This window comes from Artibeus jamaicensis, unplaced genomic scaffold (genome assembly GCF_021234435.1).
Source record: "Artibeus jamaicensis isolate MK-2021 breed Jamaican fruit bat unplaced genomic scaffold, CSHL_Jam_final contig_471, whole genome shotgun sequence".
In the NCBI taxonomy this organism is placed as follows: Eukaryota; Metazoa; Chordata; class Mammalia; order Chiroptera; family Phyllostomidae; genus Artibeus; species Artibeus jamaicensis.
This window is the reverse complement of record NW_026521850.1, coordinates 5,355,745-5,379,986: the sequence shown is the minus strand read 5'-3', so window position 1 is coordinate 5,379,986 and position 24,242 is coordinate 5,355,745. Positions and strand designations below refer to the sequence as shown.

The following is a 24,242-nucleotide window of genomic DNA, read 5'->3' as shown; positions in this document are numbered from 1 at the left end:
GTAACTCTTTTTTTTTTTGGAGAATTTTTGTGAGTTTATTTGAGGAAAATTAAGGCATATGCCAAGGAACAAGATCTCAAATGCTCCCATTGCTATAACTCTTGACGGTAGTAACTATTGGAGGTTGTAATCCCAATGAGACGTCAGAGTATATTTTAACCGGTTGGGTCCTTTTTACTTCAGTGAAAACATGTCATGCGAGGTGAACAAGGTAGCCTTCCTGTAGAGAGGATGGCCAGAAGAGGCCACTGGGAGCAGTAAGCAGCCTTTTTATGGGTCCTAATCAAATCATTTGTCAGTAGCCTTTTTTGGTGGAAATAAGGACGGCTTAAATTATCAGGTAGTCTGCCTAAAGGAAAGGGTTAATTTTAGATTTTCTCATGATGGCTGGACAGTTTGGAGACATGTTAATTTGTAGACGAAGTGAATGTCGGTGATTTCTCCTCTTCCACAATAGGAGCCAACCTCTGGTCTTGGGATTGTTCTGGACAGTGTATGTGGAATGTTTCCCCATCTCCTCTCCCCACTCCTACAATTGCTACGAGCCCTTGTATCAGGGAAGTCTACTGCCAAAAAGGTAGGTGGTCCAGTTAGATGATAAAGAGAGTGAGAGATAGTTTTAGGGTTCCTTTTTGCTTTCCATATTGAAATCCCACTGCCATGATAAGAATTAGTCTGAAGTTTGTTTAATGAAAATGCTAAAGGTAGTTCCTCAGTTCTATAAAATTAAATACAAATGTTTTCATTAAGTAGCTACTGTAGATAATGTCAGAATAAGACAAAATACAAAGTTTCTTAATATCTAATTGGAAGAGAATAGAAATAAATAACTAGTGAAGCCAGGTGGTGTGTAGTAAATGCCATTCGAATAGTAAAGACCATACTGTTCAGGAAAGGCAGTTATCTGCGGAGGGGGTGGGCTGGAGTTGGGTATTAGAGAGCAGTGAGGATTTGGCCAGGAGCACGGAGGTGGCTCCAAGAAGAGTCAGGTGGTGGGCGTGTGAGAAGTTTGAGAGCCTGCACGGGCACAGTCTGGCTGAAGACTTTAGCATGTCCCCAAGGTAACGGTGTGGCTGGGCTTTTTTCTGCATTTCGGCAGGTGTATAGCTTCTTGGATAAGATGTCTTTCTACAATGAGCTTTATAAGCACAAGCCACATGATGTGATCTCCCACGAAGACGGAACTCTGTGGCGGAGGCAGACACCCAAACTCCTTTACCCGCTTGGTAAGATAAACAAGGAAACCTCAGTTCAGTAACCTCTTTCCCGCTGATTTCTATTTGGACCTCATCTCTTTATACCTCATTTCTGTTTTAATTATTTAATGCAAGCTGCCTTTAAAGCAGTTCCCTTCTCTCTGCTATTCTTGTTGATTTGTTGATAAATTATTAATCAGTTTCTGTTTTACATCATTAGATTACTTTATTGAAAAAAGATAACTCATTTCAGTGTAACAAGGGAAACAGGGCAGAGGTACATTACAAAAAGCTTCTCTTTCTCCACACCTGTCTCCATTAGAGAATCAGTGTTGAAAGTTTATTATGTGTCCTTTTACATGTTTCTGTCTACTTTCACAAACTCAGTAGAAGCTGCTCTTATTACAGATGGGTCTGACTCATTCTTTTTAGTAACTACATAATTCTTTTTTTTAAATTAATTTATTTATTTATCTTTAGAAGGGAAGGGAAGGATAGAGGGAGAGAAATATCAGTGTATAGTTGCTTCTGGTGCATCCCCTGCTGGGAACTGGCCCCTGCTGGGAACTGGCCCCTGTTAGGAGCTGGCCTGCAACCCAGGCATGTGCCCTGACTGGGAATCGAACCACGATCGTGTGGTTCGCAGGCCCATGCTCAATCCACTGAGCTACACCAGCCAGGGCTACATAATTATTCTTGATGTTCGGTATCTTTTTTCCTGCTAAAGGACATAGAGGCTGTGTCTGTTTTTTGCCACTGCAAACAGTGCTACATTTGGTACATATACCTTTATACACTGGTGCTTTTATTTGGGGTACATAGAATCCCCAGAGTGGGATTGTTGGGTAAAAGGGTATACATGATAAAAGTCTTAAGTACATGTCCACCAACATATGAAATGGATAAACAAAAGGTATGCCTGTGTGTGTGTGTGTGTGTGTGTGTGTGTGTGTAGTGGAATATTACTCAGCCTTAAAAAGTAGGGGAATTCTGACACACACCATAACATGGGTGAATCTGGAAGACATGCTAAGTGAATACGTCACAAAAGGACAAATATGGTTTGATCCCACTCATACGAGGTACCAGGAGTAGTCAGATTCATTGAGACAGAGTAGAGTGGTGGGTGACAGGGGCTGAGGGCTGGAGGAACAGGGAATTACTGGGTAATGGGGACAGTTTCAGCTTTACAAAATGAGACGTTCTGGAGATGGGTGGTGGTGACGCGGCGCACAGTGGGAATGTGTTTGATGCCACCAGACTGTGCACTTAAAATGGTTACAATGATATATTTGATATAATGTGTATTTTGCTACAATTTTTTAAATAATTTAAAAGTTAGAATAGTGTCAACTGGTAGAAAAAAATTGTAGCAATTTATTTTCATACTGGCAGCGTGTAACAGTGACCAGTTAAAACCTGTAAGCCTGCGTGTAGTCCAGGTGCTCATGGAGCAGAATACAGAAGGAGCAGCCTTGTTCTTTAACCCCAGCACCAGCACCGACTTCCAGTGACCCGTAGTCCCCGTGTGAGTGGGAGGGGTGTCACTCTCTGCACTCGGCTGTTTTCAGGCACGTGGACGGACTCCCTTCCCCAAATGAAACAAGGGAATTGTTTTTGTTACTGGATTTTTAAAAGAAGATTTTATTTATTTTTAGGGAGGGAGAAGGAAGAAGAGAGACACCAATGGGTTGCCTCTCTCACACTCCACACCCCCCACAACTGGGAATTAAACCTGCAACTCCAAACCCTGACCAGGACTTGGACCGGTAATCTTTCACTTTGCAGAGTGATGCCCAACAAACTGAGCCACACTGGTCAGGGCTTGGAGTTTTTTGTTTTTTGCTTTTTAATGAAAACGTTGTAGCAGTGTTACATACCAGGAAGAGAGTCTGTGTATCTCTGTGTGATTAAATACTGGTGTCTGGTATAGGAGTCACCCTCCCTGTTGTGTCCTCAGATATTAGACTGATTTCTCTTCCTCCCTTCCTTAGGGGGTCAGACCAATCTTCGAATACCTCAAGGCACTGTGGGCCAGGTGATGCTGGACGATAGGGCTTACCTGGTACGCTGGGAGTACTCATATAGCAGCTGGACGCTCTTCACCTGTGAGATTGAAATGCTGCTTCATGTCGTTTCCACTGCAGGTGAGGGCAGCTTTGGGAGACATCATTGCGGGGAAGAAAAATGGACATTCTTAGAGGATTTGGAGAATAGAGAATTTCAAAATAAAATTGAGAAGCATCCAGTTTGATTACTGTAATTTGTTTATCCGGTCTCAGAGACTACTCAGTGATCTGAAAGGAATTGTTTTCCATGAGGTCACAGGCTTTCTTTCCCTCTAGATGTGATTCAGCACTGCCAGCGGGTCAAACCCATCATTGATCTGGTCCATAAGGTCATCAGTACAGATCTGTCGATAGCAGACTGTCTCCTGCCCATCACGTCTCGCATCTACATGCTGCTGCAGCGGTGAGTGTCTGGTCACATACCCATGGCATTCAAGTCCACATGTGTTCATCTATGGGAAGCCCTGGTGTAATAACTGTTCCCAGCTGAGGGCTTTTTTTTTCCCCCCCAGCATCCCTGCTGAGAGGAGGGACTTGGGAAGAGAGAACTAGAAAATATTTGTAATGGAGCAAGTTGCATTATTCATTTTACTGAGTATAGTGCACTGTTCTCCATCCAGGTTAACGACAGTGATCTCCCCCCCTGTGGATGTCATTGCTTCTTGTGTCAATTGCTTGACTGTTTTGGCTGCCCGGAACCCAGCAAAGGTGAGATACCAAGTCTTTAGAACAGCCCCAAAATGTTATGCTTGGTGTATACCTGAGGACACAGGGACATTTGACTCTTCTTCTCCCTTCTCAGGTCTGGACTGATCTTCGTCACACAGGCTTTTTACCATTCGTGGCCCACCAGGTCTCCAGCATGAGTCAGATGATTAGGTGAGCCAGGTGTTAGAGAGGGCAGAGTATTTCTATTCCCTGGGAGCACCATGGATATTTCAGCTTTGTTAGTTTTAAAGAAGCGCCTCTGTGCCTGATTAGATTAACTTTTCCCCCTAGAGAAGCCAGAGGTGTCTGGATCCAGAGACTTGGCTTCCTTTTCTTAAGCCTGAATCATTCTATTCTTTTCCTTGTTGGGTGCCCACTCCAGCGCTCCTGATAGACCCGTTATTAACGCACAGACCCATCTTGCTACCGGAGCATTCTCTCCTTGCTCTCTCTCTTGCTCATAAGACAATGATGTTTCCTTGATGTTTATTTGTTTTTTCACTTTAAACCTCTTGAGGTTATATATTGGGTTGGCCAAAAAGTCCATATGGTTTTCTCTCTAAAATACAAGACACATTTTTCATTTTCACTCATAACTTTATTGATTGGATATTTTGATAATGTCAGCTATCTCCTGTGTGGTACAATGTTGATTATTCTCAATTAATGTCTTGATTTGATCACTATCTAAAGTTCAACTGGTCTACCTGACTAGAGCATTATCCATTGAGAAATCTCTAGCACAAAACTTTGCAAACCGCTTTGACACATTCGATCAATCACAGCATCTACTCCATGCACTGCACAAATCTTTTTTATGTGTTTCAGTTGCGTTTTTGCCTTTCTTGAAATAATAAAGCATAATATGCTGCAGATGTTCTGTATTTTCTTCCATCTTCAGTGTTAAAATGGCTACACAAAAATTCACCAATTTTGACTTTTTTTCAATGCATGCTGATATAACAGCTGTCACAATACAGTCTAACAAAATTGTTTCAAATGAAATTGAAAACAACTAAATGCTACTAGAGCCATCTGACAGAAAAAACGAAATGAATTTTTTGGCCAACAAGGTATCAATAAAACATGTTCTTAATTTTTACCCTGGGTATAAAATTGTATAAATTTAATTAATTCCTTTGCAAACCTTTCCCGTTTTATACCTAAGCTATCTAACAATAAGAATGTTCTGTGGTTAGTTTCTTGCAACTGTGAGATCACCCCATCACTTTTTCCTTCTGCCTCTGTCTTTCCCATCTCTTTCCCCAGTGCGGAGGGAATGAACGCTGGAGGGTATGGAACCCTCTTGATGAATTGTGAGCAGCCCCAGGGCGAGTATGGGGTCACTATTGCCTTTCTACGGTTGATCACCACTCTTGTCAAGGTAAATTCTGGTCAGATGGAAACATGTGGAATAGATTGCCTGCCCCTACTACTGTTGTCATCTTGTCTGCGGGCGGAATGATTGTCCTGAAATTATGGTGATAGAACAAGGGAGAATAAGGAGGGACCTCCAAAATACCAGAATTATCTTCTGGAGGGTGGACCCCTTGTAGTACAGGCTTCCCTGCTAGGTGACTTTCATAGGAACCTATCTGTATCAGTGTACCAGCTGGTGTTGTTGTGAGAGGCTGTGTTCAGCTTCAGTGAATTTTTTTGAAGACTTGCAGTGCATTTGCCCATTTCATGATGGGTTATATATATGAGTGCACCTGCCCACACCGCACGGACTGTCCAGCAGTTTTTGATGAAAAATGGCATGACCTCCATGCCACACCCTCCCTATTCATTCAATCTTGCCCTAATTGACTTTTTTGTTTCCTTGGATGAAAAAAGTCCTCAAAGGGGAATGTTTTGTTGGTGTGGAAGAGGTGAAACAAAAAATGGCAGAAGTACTAAAAGGCATCAAAATTGATAAGTTCAAAAACTGTTTTGAGCAGTGGAAAAAACAGCTGGATAGGTGTAATACATTAGACAGAAAGTACCATATTTTGTTGTGTATAATGTCCACCAACATTTTCTAAAGTTACACTTTTTAAAAGATTTTATTTATTTTTAGAGGGGAAGGAAAGGAAAGAGGGAGAGAAACATCAGTGTGTGGTTGCCTCTCATGCATCCGCTACTGGGGACCTGGCCCACAACCCAGGCATGTGCCCTGACCTGGAATTCAGCCAGTGCCCTTTTGGTTTGTGGGACGATGCCCAACCCACTGAGCCACACCAGCCAGGACTAGAGTTATACTTTAACGCATATGCATAAATTAAAAACATTTATGTAGATATGGAATTGTTACTGCCTGTGTATATAATGTGCATCATTATTTTTCCCTCAATAATTTGGGCAAAATAAATACTCATTATACACAGCAAAATACAGTACTTTGAAGGTGACTGAAGTTTAAATATGTAAGAATAAATACACAATTTTTCATAAATAAATGCCAGGGTTTTTTGGTCCCCCCCCCCTTGTAGTTGGTGTGAACTGTGTATTTACTGTGTGCCAGACTGTGTAGTAGGTGCGCAGAGTTAAACTGTAGTAACTCTGTGTAGTAGGTGCGCAGAGTTAATCCCAGTCAGAGTTAATCTGTGCACCTGCTACAGAGTCTTTCTCTCTGTCGATGTATTTAGTACTCAGAGGCAGTCTGCAATACGCTGACTGCCACGCCATTTTGACTCTAGTCTAAGACAGCACATGCATTTTATATCACATTCCAGTATATCCGTGTGTGTGTACATTCCTAAAGCGAAGTTTCACAATGTGACACGACTCTTCCTACACAAGATTGATTCACTTTGGCGTTTTCTAAGAAGCTGATCTTAAAATCCACTAATGCAGTGATTTTCAACTGGTGTGCCATACCCGACTACTTTGTCAGGGGCTTTGACCTCTTTTGCCTTAGATTGTCAAATTTTTAAAAAATGACAGTAGCCAACACAGCAGTAGTTGCCCAGTGTGAATGAGTCAAAATTATACATATTGCCCTGGCTGGTGTAGCTCAGTGGATTGAGCGCGGGCCTGCAAACCAGACAATCGCGGTTCGATTCCCAGTCAGGGCACATGCCGGGGTTGCAGGCAGGTTCCCTGCAGGCCGGTTCCCAGCAGGGGACGCACGAAAGGCAACCATACATTGATGTTTCTCTCCCTCTCTCCTTCCCTTCCCCTCTAAAGATAAATAAATAAAATCTTTAAAAAAAAATTATACATATTTTTGTCAGATCAGCAGAAAATATAGTTTTTGGTGTGTCACAGAATTTTAGTAATAAGTTTATTGGTGCCATGAGATGAAAATGGCTGAAAATTGCTGTACTAATGGATGAAAACTCTGTTTGAAAAATACTGCTATAGCCCTGGCTGGTGTAGCTCAGTAGATTGAGTGCAGGCTGTGAGCCAAAGTGTCGCTGGTTCTATTCCCAGTCAGGGCACATGCCTGGTTACAGGCTAAGTCCCCACTTGGGGGCACACAAGAGGCAACCATACATTGATGTTTCTCTCTTTCCCTTCCTCTCTCTCTAAATATAAATAAAAACAAAATCTTAAAAATATAGCACTACAGCATGGATTTTAGAGTCAGAAACAGTCAGGTTTACATTTCATGTTGACTGCTTACTAGCTGCACGGCCGTGGGCAAGTGTAGACTTTCTCAGCCTCTAAAGTAGGAATGACCAGTGGTCTCCAGCCGGAGCTGGGAGAGGCCGTATGTGGAAGGCACTTGGCACACGTCCTGCCTGCAGGAGTTAACCAGTCAGCGAATGCTCCAGAAGAAAGCAACAGCCCTTTATAGAGATAGGGAGGTAGATAGAGATAGGGAAGTAGATAGAGATGTTTATTATAAAAAAAGAATCCCCATTTTTATTTATTCTTAAAATTTTTGTTTATTGATTTTAGAGGGAGGGAGAGAGAAAGAGACACTGATTTGCCGTTCCATCCACTCATGCATTCATTGGTTGATTCACGTTGCATCTCACATGCCTCCTACTGGGGACCTGGCCTGCAACCCAGTCGTGTGCCCCGACTGCGAATCGAACCAGCGACCCTTTGGTTCACAGGCCAATCAGTGCTCAATCCACTGAGCCACACCAGCAAGGGCAGAATCCCTGTTTTTAAAGTAAGAAAGCTGATGCTAACAAGTAACATTAGGACAGAATTTGGAGGATCACATCTCCTTCCTGGTACTCCAGCAGTCGGGTGGCATGGCTGGGGGTGGTGACACTGAACCGGGCATTCTCCGTTATCGACCGTCCCATACCCTTAGGTTTAAGGTACCTCCTTTCTGACCAGCTTTGGCCTTTATCCCTCTCCTTCTTGTAGGTGCCTTTTGCAACAGTGTCACATTGTCTTTTAGTCCTTTATAGAACCCTACAGCTTGGACTCGTTGAACTGTAATGCTCTTGATGTTTCTGTTTCTGTTTTTCATTGAAGAGGTTTGCTGAGATTTTCTTTGGACCTGTGGTTTGGAAGTTAAATCTCTAATAACTAAGTGACTTTTAACTACCTGGCATAAGCCCTCACACTATGGTGTCTTGTAGGGACAGCTTGGTAGTACACAGAGCCAAGGGCTGGTACCCTGCATCATGTTTGTACTAAAGGAGATGCTTCCCAGCTACCACAAGTGGCGCTACAACTCCCATGGTGTAAGAGAACAAATTGGTAAGGAAAGTGTGGGCAGGGAAGGTCTGGGGAGTTCCTGGGTCCCTGGAGATCTTTCTTTCCCTTTTGGGGGTAATAGCCATTATCCAAGGCCACATCATTCCTGTCTTTTCTGGAGTCCAGGTTGCCTGATCCTGGAGCTGATTCACGCGATACTGAACCTGTGCCATGAGACAGATCTGCACAGCAGGTATGAGGGGAGATTGCTAGAGCTTGGTGCTCCTGAATGCCACCACTCATCAAGGGGAGCGTGGGCTTCTGCTGTGCAGAGTCGTCTCATCCTTCCCAGATTGAGCCCGGAGCCATCTCTTGAGGTTCTGGTTTGCTTCACTGGACTATTTTACCTTTTCTCCCTGTGTGGAGAGATGAAGCAGACTCTAGCCGACAAGGTCCTTGTGTTGTGGCTGCGATGAACAAATTCACATGGACTACAGAAGTCCTGTGGAGAAAAAGGAATGGTGTGGCTGCTCTCTGAGTGAGAAAGGGCTCTGATGCCTGCCTGGACAGGCTTTTATTGCTTTTCTGGGTATGTTACATGGTCCTCATTTACTACGCACTGGTTTGCTTTAGGTGGTTACCTTTTACAGATAAAAAAGGAAAGAATGTTGCTAATTACTTCAAAGGAAAAGGATATTTGCAAATGCAAGGGGAAAGGTAGTTGAACTGGTTAAACACGTACGTGGGGGGTTTAGCACAGAATTTAGGAAGTTACTTCAAAGATGTGCAGTAAACATTTGCTGCCTCAATTCAGGGTGAGGGAGTTTTAGTGAAAAGCCAGCCTCAAAGCAGCCTAGGTACAATGCAGGCCTGATTCCTCATGGGAAAACTGATCCGAGGGTTCCGGTCCTGTGTGCCGACTTGCTCCCTCTCGGTTTTCCGAATCGGGCTGGGCTACATTCACCATGCCATGCGGGTAGGTTCCCTATGGAGAGAAGAGCACACGAAGTGGAAGTGAGATTGTTGTGTACTAACACCCCGCTCGTGTGATCTTTCCAAAAGTTATGCATATTTATTGGAAAATGCTTAGGGCAAAATGCCCTTCATAAACCTGTTTTCCAGAGATGACTCTTTCTCTGCTCATGCTAACTCCTCTGTAACTTAATGTCCGTGATACTACGTGTAGATCTGTCTTGTTTTAATGGTTCTGTGCATTCCATTGTGTGACTTAATCACTTATTTGAGTAAACATATCCATTAACTGTTGGATGTTTAGATTGTTTCTCAGGGTGATATTTAACATAAAGTCTCTTTAGAGGCAATGATGAAAGTGCCTTCATCTGGCCAAGAGTTGACCTGTATCACTGACGCCCAGTTGGTTATATTTGGACAATTGTTTTCCTTCCAGTAATAAGCTTGGTGGTTCCCTAGTAACTCAGAATGTGCCTGTGTTCCAGCAACACCCCCAGCCTGCAGTCTCTCTGCATCTGTAGCCTGGCCTATACAGAAGCAGGACAGACGGTTATCAATATCATGGGCATCGGCGTGGACACCATCGACATGGTGATGGCTGCTCAGCCCCGCAGGTAGGGCTTCCTCCCCACTTTCCCCACTTATTCTTACTGTGCCTGCATGTTCTAAAAACTGCAGTTTAAGTTAGCATGCAGTAGCTCTTTAAAGACAACCTTGTTCCTCCTTGGACATAGCCTTCATATAACCTGGTGGTGCTGGGTAGACTGGTACATAGCAAAGGGAGGAGGTGGCCCCTCCTCTCTCCTAGTTTGGACTGGGGCCTCTAGCAGAAGCTGTTGAACTCTGGGATTACGGTTGGTATGGTTGGAATGTAATTCATGAGAGCACCTATGTTGTGAATGAAGTCATGCTGTCTGAACCAACTTTGGTTTCCATTTGACACCCTAGTGATGGGGCAGAGGGCCAGGGTCAGGGCCAGCTGCTGATCAAGACAGTGAAACTGGCATTCTCCGTGACCAACAATGTTATTCGGCTGAAACCTCCTTCTAATGTGGTGTCTCCCTTGGAACAGGGTCTCACACAGCATGGTATGTATTTCTCTTCCCGTCAGCAACTGCCCATAAGTGCGTTCCTTAGGCATTCCGTGTTTTTAGAGGTCAACGTTTCTGCTTAAGTCCTTGAAATTTGGGAATGATCACCAACTCCTATTTTGGACTTAGAAACGGGAGGACTGGATCCTGTTTCATTTCTGCCTCCTACTGATGACAGAATAATTAGAACACATGTTCGGTTAGACTGCTGTCGTTCCGATTGTGGCTCCAACCAGCGGTGTGACCTTGGACACATTACTGAGCATCTCTGCCTCAGGTTTCTCATCCGTCAAATGGGGATAGCAGTGGTATCTACCTTGTAAGATTATAATGAAGATTAAATTACAATCTGTAAAACACATAGAGAAATTCCTATTTAAGTTTTGACTGTTAACTACTCTTCCACCTTAAACTAATCATTTGATCTCTTTGGTGCCCAGTTCCCTCATTCTCAAGTACCTATTCGGATAATGTCTCAGACCCATTCTAGCTCTGTCGTTTCGGGATTAAGCTTTTTGCATTTCAGTGCAGTGCTTTGGTGTGATAGCTTTTTATGACTTACTTGATAAATGACTCCCTGTTTTCTTGAAAATGTATTTCTTTCTGCTACTAATAAAATGCATTGAGCTGCTTCTCCCCAAGTCCTGCCTGTCTACTTCGCTACTAAAATCAGAGAATGATAGGGCCACGTGGATTCACTCTGGCCCTCCCAGTACTTGAGAGTAAATTCCCTCACATATATGAGACTTTTTAAGAAATATTTTTATTCATTTATTTTTAGAGAGAGGGGAAGGGAGGGAGAAAAAGGAGAGAAGCATCAATGTGAGAGAGAAATATTGATCAGTTGCTTCTCATACATGCCCCAACCAGGGACCAAACCTGTGACTCAGGCATGTGCCATGACCAGGAATTGAACTGACAACCTTTTGCTTTGTGGGATGAAGCCCAGCCAACTGAGCCAGACTGGCCAGGGCGTATATGAGCCTTTTTGAACAGCACCCTCTCTTAAAAGCTTGCATCAGACACAGTTGATGTCTAAACTGTTCTCTTTGCTTCTTCAGGTGCCCATGGGAACAACCTCATTGCTGTTCTTGCCAAATACATTTACCACAAACATGACCCTGCTTTGCCACGTCTGGCCATCCAGCTGCTGAAACGCCTGGCCACGGTAGGATCCTACTTGACCAACCAAAGCCCAGAAAACTGACTTCGTGCTTTTCACCACTCTTGCTTTCTCCCAAGAGAAGCGGCTTAGACTTCTCTGACTTTTAAAGTGGCATAGCCACACACACACAAATTGTGTTTTATGAGGATATTTTCTGATTACATCAGTCTTACATACTCATTTAAAAATATTTATGTAAATGATACAGATAAATGTAATAGAAAGTTAAATTACCTCTGGCCCCTCGTTATAGACTGCCTACGGACAGGCTGGTACACACCGCCCCAGATTTGTCTCTGTGCTGGTGTAGTAAAGGGGGTAGGTGTGTGCCTTTTCTCCTTTCAGGAGTAGAGTTCCACTGCATACACTGTTTCGTGACTGTCTTTCTTCACCTAACACCAGGGCTTGCAGTCTTCCCGTCTTCCCACGTGGGCACATTTGGAGCTACTTCATTCTCCCTAATACTTGCCCGGCATGCCATAGAGTGGATGCGTCCTAATTTATTTGGGCTCGTTTCTATCTTTCATTGTTACAGACAGTGCCGCAGTAAGCACTATTATCTAAAGAACTTTGTGAACTTTTGTTGACAGTTCCTAAAAATTAGTTGTCAGTGAACATTTAAAATTTTTATTTATTTATTTATTTATTTATTTATTTTTAATATTTTATTTATTAATTTTTTGAGAGAGGGGAAGGGAAGGAGAAAGAGTGGGAGAGAAATATCAATGTGTGGTTGCCTCTCATGAGTCCCCTGCTGGGAACTGGCCTGCAACCCAGGCATGTGCCCTGACTGGGAATCGAACCGCGATACTCTGGTTCGCAGGCCCGCGCTCAATCCACTGAGCTATGCCAGCCAGGGCTGAACATTTAAATTTTTATTAGACATTTCCAAATTACCCTCCAAACAGGAGTGTAACTGCGTACTCCTAACACCAAGTCTTATATCCTTTCTACAAGGCTTCATCGATTTCTTAATCTTTGCTAATCTAGTAGGCAAATCAGTATTACCTCATTTTTTCTTTGTGTTTATTTAACCACGAGAGAGGTTGTGCATCTTTTCACTTAATTACTGCGTCTCCTGTGAATTGTTGGGCATCTTGTGCTGTAGTTTGGGGTGATGTCCCTTTTGACCTGGAGCTGTATGTCTGGATGTTTCCCTTTCTGGCCATTTTCTGTCTGTCAGTTTTCCAACTCCCATCTTCAGGAGCCTGTTTTTCTAGAAATAGAGCTCTGAGCCTGTGTGTCCCGGTCTCACCAGGTGGCCCCAATGTCAGTGTATGCCTGCTTGGGCAATGACGCGGCTGCCATTCGCGATGCCTTCCTGACCCGGTTGCAGAGCAAGATCGAGGACATGCGCATCAAAGTCATGATCCTGGAGTTTCTCACTGTTGCAGTAGAGACTCAGCCAGGTCTCATTGAACTGTTTCTGAATCTTGAGGTGAAGGATGGCAGTGATGGCTCCAAGGTGAGTGAGCCCCTGGGATGAAGCTGGGAGACTGCTCCCTGGGAGGCGGGTGCTGGGCTCTGGGTGCAGTACTGGTAGTGGCTGAGGCCCTGAACTCTCACCTGTCCCTCCTGCAGGAATTCAGCCTTGGCGAGTGGAGCTGTCTCCACGTGGTGCTGGATCTCATTGACTCCCAGCCGCAGGATCGCTACTGGTGCCCACCCCTGCTGCACCGTGCGGCCATCGCCTTTCTGCATGCCCTGTGGCAGGACCGGCGGGACAGTGCCATGCTGGTCCTCAGGACCAAGTAGGTCTGGCTCCACCAGAGCTCACGTTCTTGTCTGTCCGACGGGATAGCAACAGCTCCTGTCCTAGTGGTTTGTTGTGATGCATTGCTGAGCGTGTGCACAAAAAGTGCCCTGTGCCTGGCTCACTCACTGAGCAGGAGTGTCACTCTTAGTGAATCTCTATTTAATGCTGGATCGGCAGGCGTCATTTTTACTCTAAGGTGAAGATGTGTTACCTTAGACTTCCCACCTTTTGAGTGTCTGCCTTGTGCTAGCCTTCAGAAGCCTCGTTCTTGAGAAATAGCAGGCTCACACGAGTGTGTCGGGACCTCACTGTCTGGACTCGAGCTGCACAGCGGGAAGGGGCTTTGGAACCGCCGAGTGTGGAGCCCTGCACCTTGTGTCCCTCCTCACTCTATGTGCAGCCGTCTCAGATGCGTGGTGGCACTCCCAGGGTGTTTATTGGCCAGTTCTGTAAGATACAGTTGTGTTTCTTAACAGGAAACACAAAAGCACACTTAATCTGTGGAACCCTTTACTTCTGTGTAGGAGCCAATGACCTTTGAGACCATGTTAGGGTTAGGATGGTAAAGTAGGAGGTGACCACCAGAAGGAGGTAGAGAAAGGACTCTGTGAGAGGAGGTGTGGTTTACAACATGTGTTTTCTTTTTAGACCCAAGTTCTGGGAGAATTTAACCAGTCCCCTGTTTGGAACCCTTTCCCCTCCCTCTGAGACCTCTGAGGTAAGCTGTGGCGGTGGGCCGGCAGTGACCCGAAGTCCCTGGGAGGCGGAGCTGGGGCCAGTGGTACCTCCCCTAAGTGAGCAGCCAGGGTGCTGTCTTCACTGCAGACTTCTTTCTCAGAGAAGGCCTTGCTTCCCCTCCCTCCGATGTCTTGCGTGGGGAAGGACAGTGGCATGCCCTGCTCTGTGCTGATGGCTCCGTGGTCGTCTCCACTCGTTTGGAGACACGGTGGACCTGACACTTGTGCTCTCACAAGCCAGCCATCCACTCACATGCGATAGGGCACGTGTTCTCGTGCAGGGGTCCACCCGGGGAGAGTCCTCCCTGCGATCGGGGCCTGCTCTGCTCTTCCCTCCACAGCCCAGCATCCTGGAGACCTGCGCCCTAATCATGAAGATCATATGCTTGGAGATATACTATGTAGTCAAGTGAGTCCTTTCCCCTTTTGAGATTTCACAGATTTTATTTTTAGAGAGAGGGGAAAGGAGGGAGAAGGAGAGTAAGAGAAACATCAGAGTGCAAGAAAAATATCCACTGGTTGCTTCTCGCATGTCTACAACCCAGGCCTGTGCCCTGACCAGGAATTGAACTGGTGACTTTTCGGTTCGTGCCCAACCCACTGAGCCACACCAGTCAGGGCAAAATTTTAATTAAAGGTCTGGAAGCAGGGAACATGGTGGCTGTATGAGCCAGGGTGTATGGCTGTACAAGCAGGTCAGAGAGAGCTGGTTTGGAGCCATCTGTGCAGGGCCACGGAGCTATGTCCCTGGCCAGTCCACAGATGGCATTTATGATCGTCAGCAAGTGTTACTGTGAAGCAGACTCCATGTGCTCAGGATTTATGGAGGAGGAACCCTGGAAAAGGCCTCAGCCTGACTAACCATTGTGCTGAGCGAGAAGTGTGTGCCCCACACATTGGAGGGATCCAGAGCCATTGGCCTTAGCCCGTGCGAGATTGCTTTCTCTGCCTCAGCAAGGGTCTGCGCCTATCATGTGCCCACCTGCTTTTAGATCCTAACGTTAGATTCTGTGTTTTCTTTAAATACTCTAGGGGCTCACTAGACCAGTCATTAAAAGATACACTCAAGAAGTTTTCCAGTGAGAAACGCTTTGCCTACTGGTCAGGATATGTCAAGTCTTTGGCGGTTCACACGGCCGACACGGAGGGCAGCAGCTGCACCAGCTTGGTCGAGTATCAGATGCTGGTCTCCGCCTGGAGGATGCTTCTCATCATTGCCACCAGTCACGTAAGAACCTCCTGGGGCAAGTTTCCACTCTGGTTTCCTAGCGATGATGTGCCGTGCCGGGGTACCTGGCAGTTACAGCCTTTTGGGATGAAGAACAAGTCAGGGTGTTTCTCTGAGAGCTAAAGTGTAACAGCTTCTGTGTCAAAGGATGGGGGCCAATCCGGGGTATTTAAGAGAAGCAATCTGAAATCCCTTCAGATGTACATAAAAGCCTTGGATAGGTCTCAGGGCTTCCTTTGTCTACCTGTCGTGCACATGTGTTGTCTCATGTTGTGTGCCCTGTGGTCTAGAGGTGAGTGAGTGTTGACCAGTCACGAAGCTGTAACTGCCGCAGGACCCTCTCTAGAGAGCTATTTGTTTTCACTGGTTCCAGGAACTGCATTTTCTGGTCTTAGAAAAAGAATAGAGGGCATTCTTGCTTCACTGTGTGTCTACATTTGAGAAGCATTCTCATTTTTTCTTGGCATTTTTTAGTGACTTGACATTATCATGCTGTATGATTAGGACTTGGTGTAGAACAGTTCTTCCCAGGAACCCAGGTTAATTCCTTAAGTTTATTAATTACCTCATCTTGATAGGTACCACCGTTCCAGGCATGCTCTTACATCCCCTCTGACATGCTCCCCCAGTGCCTGACTGCCCACAGCCTTGGGGCTTCGCTGCAGCGCAGCGGTTGCAGGCACACTGAAGGCTTAGCCGTCTTTAGAGGACCATTGATTTTGCTCCAGAAATAACGTGTGTGTCAACTGCCTTTTAGGCCCTACTTAGGCAATAGTTCTTCAGTTGTTATTGAAGAATCCCCCACCCTCTTTCCCCCTGCTAGGAAACCCATCCAGTTAAGTCTCACATATTGATCGTTCATTCATTCATTGAATGGGTGTTAATGGAATGCTTTCCATGTGCCAGGCACCAGGGCAACAGCAGTGAACCAGGCAGATAAATAAGGTCTTTGCAGACTCATGGAGAGTGAGTGGGCTGAGAGGGAGAAAATTGTCAACAGACTCACAAAGAAATACAGTTTCAGATTGTGATAATTCACTGTGAAGGAGTTAATCAGGATGCTATGGCAGTGAATGCTAAAGTAGGAGAGGAGTAGGCAGGGAGGCCCTCTGTGAGGAGATGTCCAGACTGAGACTTGAATATACGGAGGCGTCTTGCAGGTGGAGAGCCCATGGAAGAGTAGTCCAGGCAGATGGAATCACAAGTACAAGGGTCCTAAAGTGCTTGGTATGTTCAGAGAAGAGGAAGGAGGCCTGAGGGCTGGGATAGCGTGAACACCAGTGAGTAGATACCATAATCAGGTGGAGCAGGTCCTCTGGGGCCCCCTAGCCTTGTGGAAGAGTTTGTGTTTCCAGTACACTGGGAAGCCTGAGGGTCTGAGCAAAGGAAGGACATTATCAGGAGGAGGAGGAGGTGAACCTGGGCCTGATTCTGACCTTGTCTGAGGGCAGACAAAGGAACAGTAGTGCCCTCCAGCCCCACTTTAATCAAGGGGACAATGACTTATCCATGACTAATTGCCTGACAGAGGACCCCACATTTTTTGCCTTCTAAAGTCTGGAAAATTTTCCCGCTGCCATTTTTTCTGTTCCTTTGTAGGCAGAGATAATGCATCTGACCGACACTGCAGTGCATCGTCAGCTCTTTCTGGACGTGCTTGATGGAACCAAAGCGTTAGTAAGTGTGCCTGGGAGATTTTACATTTCTTCCCAGGAGAAGGTCTCTGAGGTCAAATCGCAGCTCAAGAGTCTGCAGTCGTGCAAGTGGTCAGGTCAGAGGGCTCAGCTGGCCAGTGAGGCCTGAGGCTGCAGTGGGGAGGCAGAGGTCTGCTGCTGCCGGGCCAGCCCCTGGCCTCTCCCTGTGTCCCACCCCTGTTAGCTCACTGCTAGGAAACAGAGGCGAGGCCAAAAGGTGTGCTGTGGATGGAGCTGGAATCTTCCGGCTGGACCAGCCCACAGGAAGCCTGACAACTACCTGGTCTACTGTCTCACCTCAGCTCCTGGTCCCGGCCTCAGTAAACTGCCTTCGCCTCGGCTCCATGATGTGCACTCTGCTGCTCATCCTCCTGCGGCGGTGGAAGAGGTGCGTGCTGTCATGGAGGGCGGCCTGCAGCCAGGGCTGCCTCTGCGGGGCCTGCTCGATCCTCTCTACTGACTCTTTGCTTTCCTGAAGGGGAGAAAATGGGTGTGAAATGTACTAGCTTTCCATTGTGCAACGGGACTGAAAGAGCCAGCTGCCCAGTTGGCATCCTCAGTTGGAACGAGGGCACCTGTGGCCTTCCTGTGAGCTGTGTTCTCCCCTCTCTCAACCCCGTATTATTTCTAGAGAGTTAGGTCCTGTGGATGAGATCCTTGCGCCTTTGACGGAGATCCTGGAGGGAGTGCTGCAGGCAGACCAGCAGCTCATGGAGAAGACCAAGGCCAAAGTGTTCTCTGCATTCATCACTGTGCTGCAGTTGAAGGAGATGAGAGGTGAGGGGCCCAGGGGGTGGGAGTAGTGGTCTCCTGTCCCCGCTGGCAGCCAGGCCGGGCCAGGCCGGGCTTCCTTTGGTACAGCCACATGTTCCTCCTGTGGTGGTTGAGTTTCCAGTCTTGGGACTCTGGTCTTTAGGAAACCTTGGTGTGTATTGACAGGTGACGTAGTGAATTGTGACCATGTTTCCTCCCCGTCTGCTCTGCAGTGTGTGACATCCCCCAGTACTCTCAACTAGTGCTTAACGTCTGTGAAACCCTCCAAGAAGAGGTGATTGCTCTCTTTGACCAGACTCGTCATAGTCTGGCCTCAGGCAGCACCACAGAGGACAAGGACAGCATGGATACTGACGACTGCTCGCGGCCCCGGCACAAGGACCAGCGTGATGGGGTGAGGGCACGCCTGGGAAGCTGTTTTTTCCACATGCTCCCAACAGACGTGAACTGCCTGCCTGCTCTGTGCCAGGACCTATGGGTGATTAGTGAACAAGACAGAGAGTCGCTGCACTTACGGAGTCCACAGACTGGATAAGAGAGTTAATAAGTTTCAGGCTCTGCAAGGAAGAGTTGGACTTCCACTGTGGCAAGTCCTGCAGGAGAGCAGTACAGGAAGAATGTACAGTGTGGAGTTTTCCCTAATCTGGAGACTCAGTGAGAAAGCGCCCAGTCAGCGGTGACCTAAAGCAGACTGCCGAGAGCGAAGATGAAGAGTTGGGGGCTAGACGGCTGGGGGCTTAGTCAGGGTTTTGATCTGGGTCGTGAGTGAAATGGGAAACAATTTAAGCAATGGTGAGCAGTGATCAGACTTTGCTCTACAAAGATTGCTCTGGGTAGAGTAGCAAACAGTGGTTTTCATACTTGGTCATGACCTATTGCCAGCTCTGGAAATGAGCTCATTCGGCAAAAATGAGCATGTTTTAAAAATTACACAGGATTTGCCCTGGCTGTGTAGCTCAGTGGATTCACTGCAGGCCTGCAAACCAAAGGATCGAGGTTCGATTCTCAGGGCACATGCCTGGGTTGCAGGCCAGTTCCCAGCAGGGGACACATGAGAGGCAACCATACGTTGATATTTCTCTCCCTCTCTTCTTCCCTTCCCCTCTAAAGATGAAATAAATAAAAATCTTTTTTAAAAATTACATAAAATTAAATATAAGAAAATATTAGTACGTTCTACAGTGTGTAAGGGCAGGTACCATTCAGTGAAAGTATGCAAATACGGGAATACCAGGGTGCAATGTAAAGGTAGTTATTACTCAGGGCCATGGTCAAAAGTGTTTGAAAAGCCACTGGTAAAAGAATCGATTAGAGTCCAGAGAAGATGGAGGACGACTTAGGAGGTGACTGCAGTGGTGCAGAGAGGGGAGGTCACTTTGTCTCCAGGCGACAGCAGAGTTGGGAGGAGTGAGCAGGAGTGGGCCAGGAAGCAGCGCTGACACAGCTTGATGGCTGTGTGCGTGATGCGGGAGGGAAGTCATTGGTAGTCCTGTCAGTGTGGGCAGGTTTGTCACTGTGGGTGGAGTTGTCAGTCCCTGAGAGGTGGGTGTGGGAGCAGAGCAGGGTTGGGAGAGATTCCAAGTTGTGTTCCAGTTCGGCTCCGGTAGAGATGCGTGTGACCAGGGCTCGGCAGCTGTACGGGGCGGGTACGGGCGGGCTGTCCTCTTCCCTCTCTCTTCCCCTGCCCTGCCTTCTTCCCTTCTACTGATCTTTGCCCCTGGGCCCCAGCAGGTGTGTGTCCTGGGCCTGCACCTGGCCAAGGAGCTGTGTGAGGTGGATGAGGATGGTGACTCGTGGCTGCAGGTGACCCGCAGGCTCCCCATCCTGCCGACCCTGTTCACCACCCTGGAGGTGAGCCTGCGCATGAAGCAGAACCTGCATTTCACCGAGGCAGCGTTTCACCTGCTTCTCACCCTGGCTCGCACGCAGCAGGTAGGAGGCAAGCCCAAGGGCAGGAGGGGAACTCCTTGTTTGTACTGGGCGGGTTCTGGCACTGTGATTCTCCCAGAAGCTCTCATCTGTCCTGGGAGCACCCCTGGGTGGGTGGGTGGGTGGGCAGCTGTAGGGACAGGTTGCATCTCATTCCATGTCCCTCTTTCCCAGGGAGCCACAGCAGTGGCTGGGGCCGGCATTACCCAGAGCATTTGTTTGCCCCTCCTGAGTGTGTACCAGCTCAGCACTAATGGGACAGTGCAGGTGAGTGCCAGCGGCCTGTCAGGTGGCCTGGACTGCCCAGACCACACTTCCAGTGGGAAAATGCACCTGTAGGCCCCTTCACTTGCTCCAGAAGTTGTTCTCTTTAGCGGTCTATTTACCACACTGATGGAATGGGATCTTTTCCACCCCATACTGATCTCCAGCAAGAGAAGTTTTCACAGCTAGTTAGTGGCAGATCCGTGTCTAGAACCCAGGATTTTTTTATCTCTACCTCGTGTTTCTTGTCACTGCTGGCCTTGGACCTTCTCTGGTCTTCCTGGTTGTCCAGTGGTGACTATGCCCATTCCAGGAGACTTTCTCCTTTAAGCAGCCAAGCTGCCTTAGCTGCTACACTGTACAGAGGCCCTACTGTATCTGTCAGCCAGGTTCCTTGGCTCTGTGTCCTGATTTTGTCTACCATTTGTGTCTTAGACACCCAGCACATCTCGGAAGTCCCTGGATGCCCCCTCTTGGCCAGGGGTCTACCGCCTGTCCATTTCTCTGATGGAGCGGCTCCTCAAAACTCTGCGCTACAACTTCCTGACTGAGGCCTTGGACTTCGTTGGTGTTCACCAGGAGCGGACCTTACAGGTAAGGGGCTGCCAGGGGTGGGGCTTGAGGGTTATGGGGGCACTGAGCCATTCAGGGCTTAAGGCTTAGTAGTTGAGGGGTATCAGTGCCCCCGTTTCTGAGGCACTGTGAGGACTACCAGCTGACTGGCCAAGCTCGGGCTGCTGCTCTGCTGAGTGAGGCAGACAGTCTGGGATCAGCTCAGGCAGAACCCCTTGGTTGGAACGCCAGACCACCTGTTGTGCCGCCATTTCAGTATCTGTGGTCCCAGGACCTGTCCTCCCCACAGGAGGGCAGGGACAGGTGTGCCGGGCCCCTGCGCCGCCCCATTCGTCCCTCTCCCTTCCCAGTGCCTCAACGCGGTGAGGACAGTGCAGAGTCTAGCATGCCTGGAGGAGGCGGACCACACTGTGGGCTTCATTCTGCAGCTCTCCAGCTTCATGAAGGAGTGGCACTTCCACTTGCCTCAGCTCCTGCGGGATGTTCAGGTGAGGCCCAGACACGGGTTCTTGGAGGGCTCCGGGGAAGTGCTTGGGGAGGGTGTGGTGGACACTGTCTGGGGCACCTCCAGTGAATTTCGCTCAGAGAGCACAGGTTTTGGTTTCACATTGGTTTCTCTGGAGCTAAATGTTTTCCTCCCCAGCATCGGGCAGCCTCACAGGTTAAAAGCTTGGGCTTTATGGGTCAGACCTTGGTTCACTGCTTTAGGAACAGGTCTGCAGCTGGGCCCTAGTCAGAGAGCAAGGCGGGGGAAAAGACTCAGGCTCTGGAGTCAGACAGGCCTCTGTCTTTGCTGGTGTGTGACCTTGGCCAAGTCACTTAACCACTCTAAACCTTTTTCTTCTGTAAAGTGGGAAAATACTCCCCACCTTATTTATTGACCACGGGCTGATACTGTATAGGCCTTTAGTTAGGCCCCTGGGAAGCCCTTCACCCTCCCATGTTTGCTGCAGGTCAACCTGGGTTACCTGTGCCAGGCCTGCACCTCCCTCTTGCACAGCCGGAAGATGCTGCAGCACTACCTGCAGGTACCCGAGCCCCTTCCCCTTACGGCTGCCTGGGATGCTTCACCCCGGCATTCCTCTGTGCGCCACCTCCACATCTCTCTCCTGCAGAACAAAAATGGGGATGGCGTCCCCTCAGCTGTTGCCCCCCGAGTTCAGCGGCCATCCACAGCTGCCCCTGCTGCCCCATCCTCCTCCTCCAAGCAGCCCACTGCTGACACAGAAGCTTCGGAGCAGCGAGCCTTACACGTGGTCCAGTACGGCCTCATCAAGATCCTCAGCAGGACCTTGGCGGCCCTGCGCCACTTCACCCCAGACGTCTGCCAGATCCTGCTGGACCAGGTAACAGCACCACCTTTGCTGCGCCACCAGCCTTCCACAGTGGCTGAAGACTTGGCTGTGTCCTGCTCGCCTCTTGAGAGCTGTCCGGGATCCTACCTGGGCGCTGAAGTGCTCTGGTCTTGCCTTGCAGTCCCTGGACCTTGCTGAATACAACTTCCTGTTTGCTCTGAGCTTCACCACTCCCACCTTTGACTCTGAAGTGGCCCCTTCCTTCGGGACCCTTCTGGCCACAGTGAATGTGGCCCTGAACATGCTTGGAGAGGTGAGTTGGGTGCTGTCTGACCCCTGTGTTCACATCTTTCTCCCATTCTACCAGTTCCTAACCATGACCTTGGCACATTTACCCAGCCTTCTGAGCTTGTTTCTCATCATAAGAGGAGTATGATAGCCTACCTCTGTTGAGAATTATGGTGAGGATTAAGTGAGGTAACTGATTGAATTGCTTACTGCGGGGCCTGCCAGGTAGGAAGCTCTCAATGAGTCGAGGCTGTGTTGTTCGCTGGGTTATTTTTTTTACCCCTTGTTTCTCTTCCTCCAGCTGGATAAGAAAAAGGAGCCTCTTACACAAGCTGTGGGGCTCAGCACACAGGCAGAAGGGACCAAAACACTGAAGTAAGAAAGCCTTCCTGGAGTGCAGTCTGGGGTGGGGGCAGCTGCGGGCTGACTGTTCTCTTAGCTCAGTGGCCCACCTGGCACCTTACTCGCTTAGTGTTCTACAACAGTGCCAACCCTGCCCTGTCCCAGGTCCCTCTTGATGTTTACCATGGAGAACTGCTTCTACCTGCTCATCTCCCAGGCAATGCGTTACCTTAGGGACCCGGCCGTGCACCCGCGGGATAAACAGCGGATGAAGCAGGAGCTCAGCTCAGAGTTGGTATGAAGGGATAGAGGGCCCTGACTGGAGCGGGTGGGGCTGGTGGAGAAGAGGCAGCCCTGGGGATGGGGACAGGCACCGGGCCTCATCAGGCTGCTTGTTCTCTCCTAGAGCACGCTGCTCTCCAGCCTCTCCCGCTACTTCCGAAGGGGAGCCCCCAGCTCTCCTGCTGCTGGCATCCTCCTGTCACCTCAGGGCAAGTCCACCTCCCTCCCCAAGGCCAGCCCTGAGAGTCAAGAGCCTTTGATCCAGCTAGTGCAGGCCTTCGTCCGGCACGTGCAGAGATAGGGCAGCGTGGTTCTGCCGCCTGCCAGCCCACCAGCCTGCACAGCAGCCTGACCGGCCCGCCTTGGGAGCCGGCACCTCCTACCACCCTCTCCCCCAAGTAGCCACAGCTCCACCCACCCGGAACACTGGCGTTATTTTTGTAACAGATCAGGTCAGCAGCAGGGGCGGGGAGCTACAAGTCTGCTGTGCTCACCCCTTCATCTTCCAAGTGCCCCACAGGTTATTCCTTTTCTTCAAGCATTCCCCAGAGCACTTGACCCTGGCCCGGGGGGGAGACGGGGAGGCCATTGTCACATGTAGCCAAGGGAGGCTGTACGCTCGGGTTTGAAAAGCTCTTTTCCATGCTCTGTTCTTGCAGGTTTTTTTGGTAATACTGTGGTCTATTTATACAAATATTAAAGTACTGTTTATAGACAACTGTGTGACGTGTATCCCCAAAGCCCAGTAATAACAGGTGAGGTCTCAGTACATGGGGCAATATTCCTCGACCAGGGTCCCAGGAGTGGAGATTTGGAGAAGGTGGGCTGTGTATTGATGGTTGATTCACTGACATCCCTCCACTAATGCGTGGGGGAGCGGTTGCTGTGTGGTCACTTGGATTTTTCCCTTCCCTGTCCTCACCTGTCCCCACCTGAGCAGCTTATCACTGGGAGTAGGCTTCCTTGAATCTCTGTTCCTTCCTGTTCATAGCTGGGCCAGGGGTGTCAAACTCATGTTCACCAGGGGCCACATCAGCCTCGGGGTTGCCTTCAAAAGGCCAGGTGTAATTTTTGGACTGTATAAATGTAACTGCTCCTTAACTGTTAAGTGAGGAATTACATTTCCTGGGCCTCTGCAGGCTGATCGGGTTGGCTATGAATGCAGCCCAACAGAAAACTAAATTTGCTTGAAACATTTCTGAGGTTTTTTCTTGTGATTACGTGTTGCAGTGCATTTAACGTGTCCCAACTGTTCCTCCACTGTGGCAGACACGCCAAAAGACCTGGACACCCCT

At 48.2% G+C, this 24,242-nt stretch overlaps 1 protein-coding gene across 1 annotated transcript in view; it reads left to right on the top strand.

Moving 5' to 3' along the window:
- NUP188 (nucleoporin 188) overlaps positions 1-23,961 on the top strand; it is a 57,640-nt gene extending 33,679 nt beyond the window's left edge. Inside the window, exons 14-44 of the mRNA XM_037147237.2 lie at positions 458-577; positions 1,100-1,226; positions 3,191-3,343; positions 3,542-3,668; positions 3,886-3,973; positions 4,068-4,144; positions 5,243-5,357; positions 8,500-8,620; positions 8,744-8,810; positions 10,015-10,143; positions 10,478-10,617; positions 11,682-11,788; positions 13,044-13,250; positions 13,367-13,536; positions 14,190-14,259; positions 14,620-14,687; positions 15,311-15,506; positions 17,106-17,183; positions 17,503-17,588; positions 17,832-17,977; positions 18,187-18,368; positions 19,706-19,906; positions 20,078-20,170; positions 20,603-20,761; positions 21,091-21,228; positions 21,694-21,768; positions 21,856-22,086; positions 22,217-22,348; positions 22,625-22,698; positions 22,831-22,960; positions 23,072-23,961. Coding sequence (XP_037003132.2) covers positions 458-577; positions 1,100-1,226; positions 3,191-3,343; positions 3,542-3,668; positions 3,886-3,973; positions 4,068-4,144; positions 5,243-5,357; positions 8,500-8,620; positions 8,744-8,810; positions 10,015-10,143; positions 10,478-10,617; positions 11,682-11,788; positions 13,044-13,250; positions 13,367-13,536; positions 14,190-14,259; positions 14,620-14,687; positions 15,311-15,506; positions 17,106-17,183; positions 17,503-17,588; positions 17,832-17,977; positions 18,187-18,368; positions 19,706-19,906; positions 20,078-20,170; positions 20,603-20,761; positions 21,091-21,228; positions 21,694-21,768; positions 21,856-22,086; positions 22,217-22,348; positions 22,625-22,698; positions 22,831-22,960; positions 23,072-23,248 — 3,984 coding nt within the window. The 3' untranslated portion in view covers positions 23,249-23,961. The remainder of the gene's footprint in view (positions 1-457; positions 578-1,099; positions 1,227-3,190; positions 3,344-3,541; positions 3,669-3,885; positions 3,974-4,067; positions 4,145-5,242; positions 5,358-8,499; positions 8,621-8,743; positions 8,811-10,014; positions 10,144-10,477; positions 10,618-11,681; positions 11,789-13,043; positions 13,251-13,366; positions 13,537-14,189; positions 14,260-14,619; positions 14,688-15,310; positions 15,507-17,105; positions 17,184-17,502; positions 17,589-17,831; positions 17,978-18,186; positions 18,369-19,705; positions 19,907-20,077; positions 20,171-20,602; positions 20,762-21,090; positions 21,229-21,693; positions 21,769-21,855; positions 22,087-22,216; positions 22,349-22,624; positions 22,699-22,830; positions 22,961-23,071) is intronic.
- Positions 23,962-24,242: the final 281 nt, after the last annotated feature.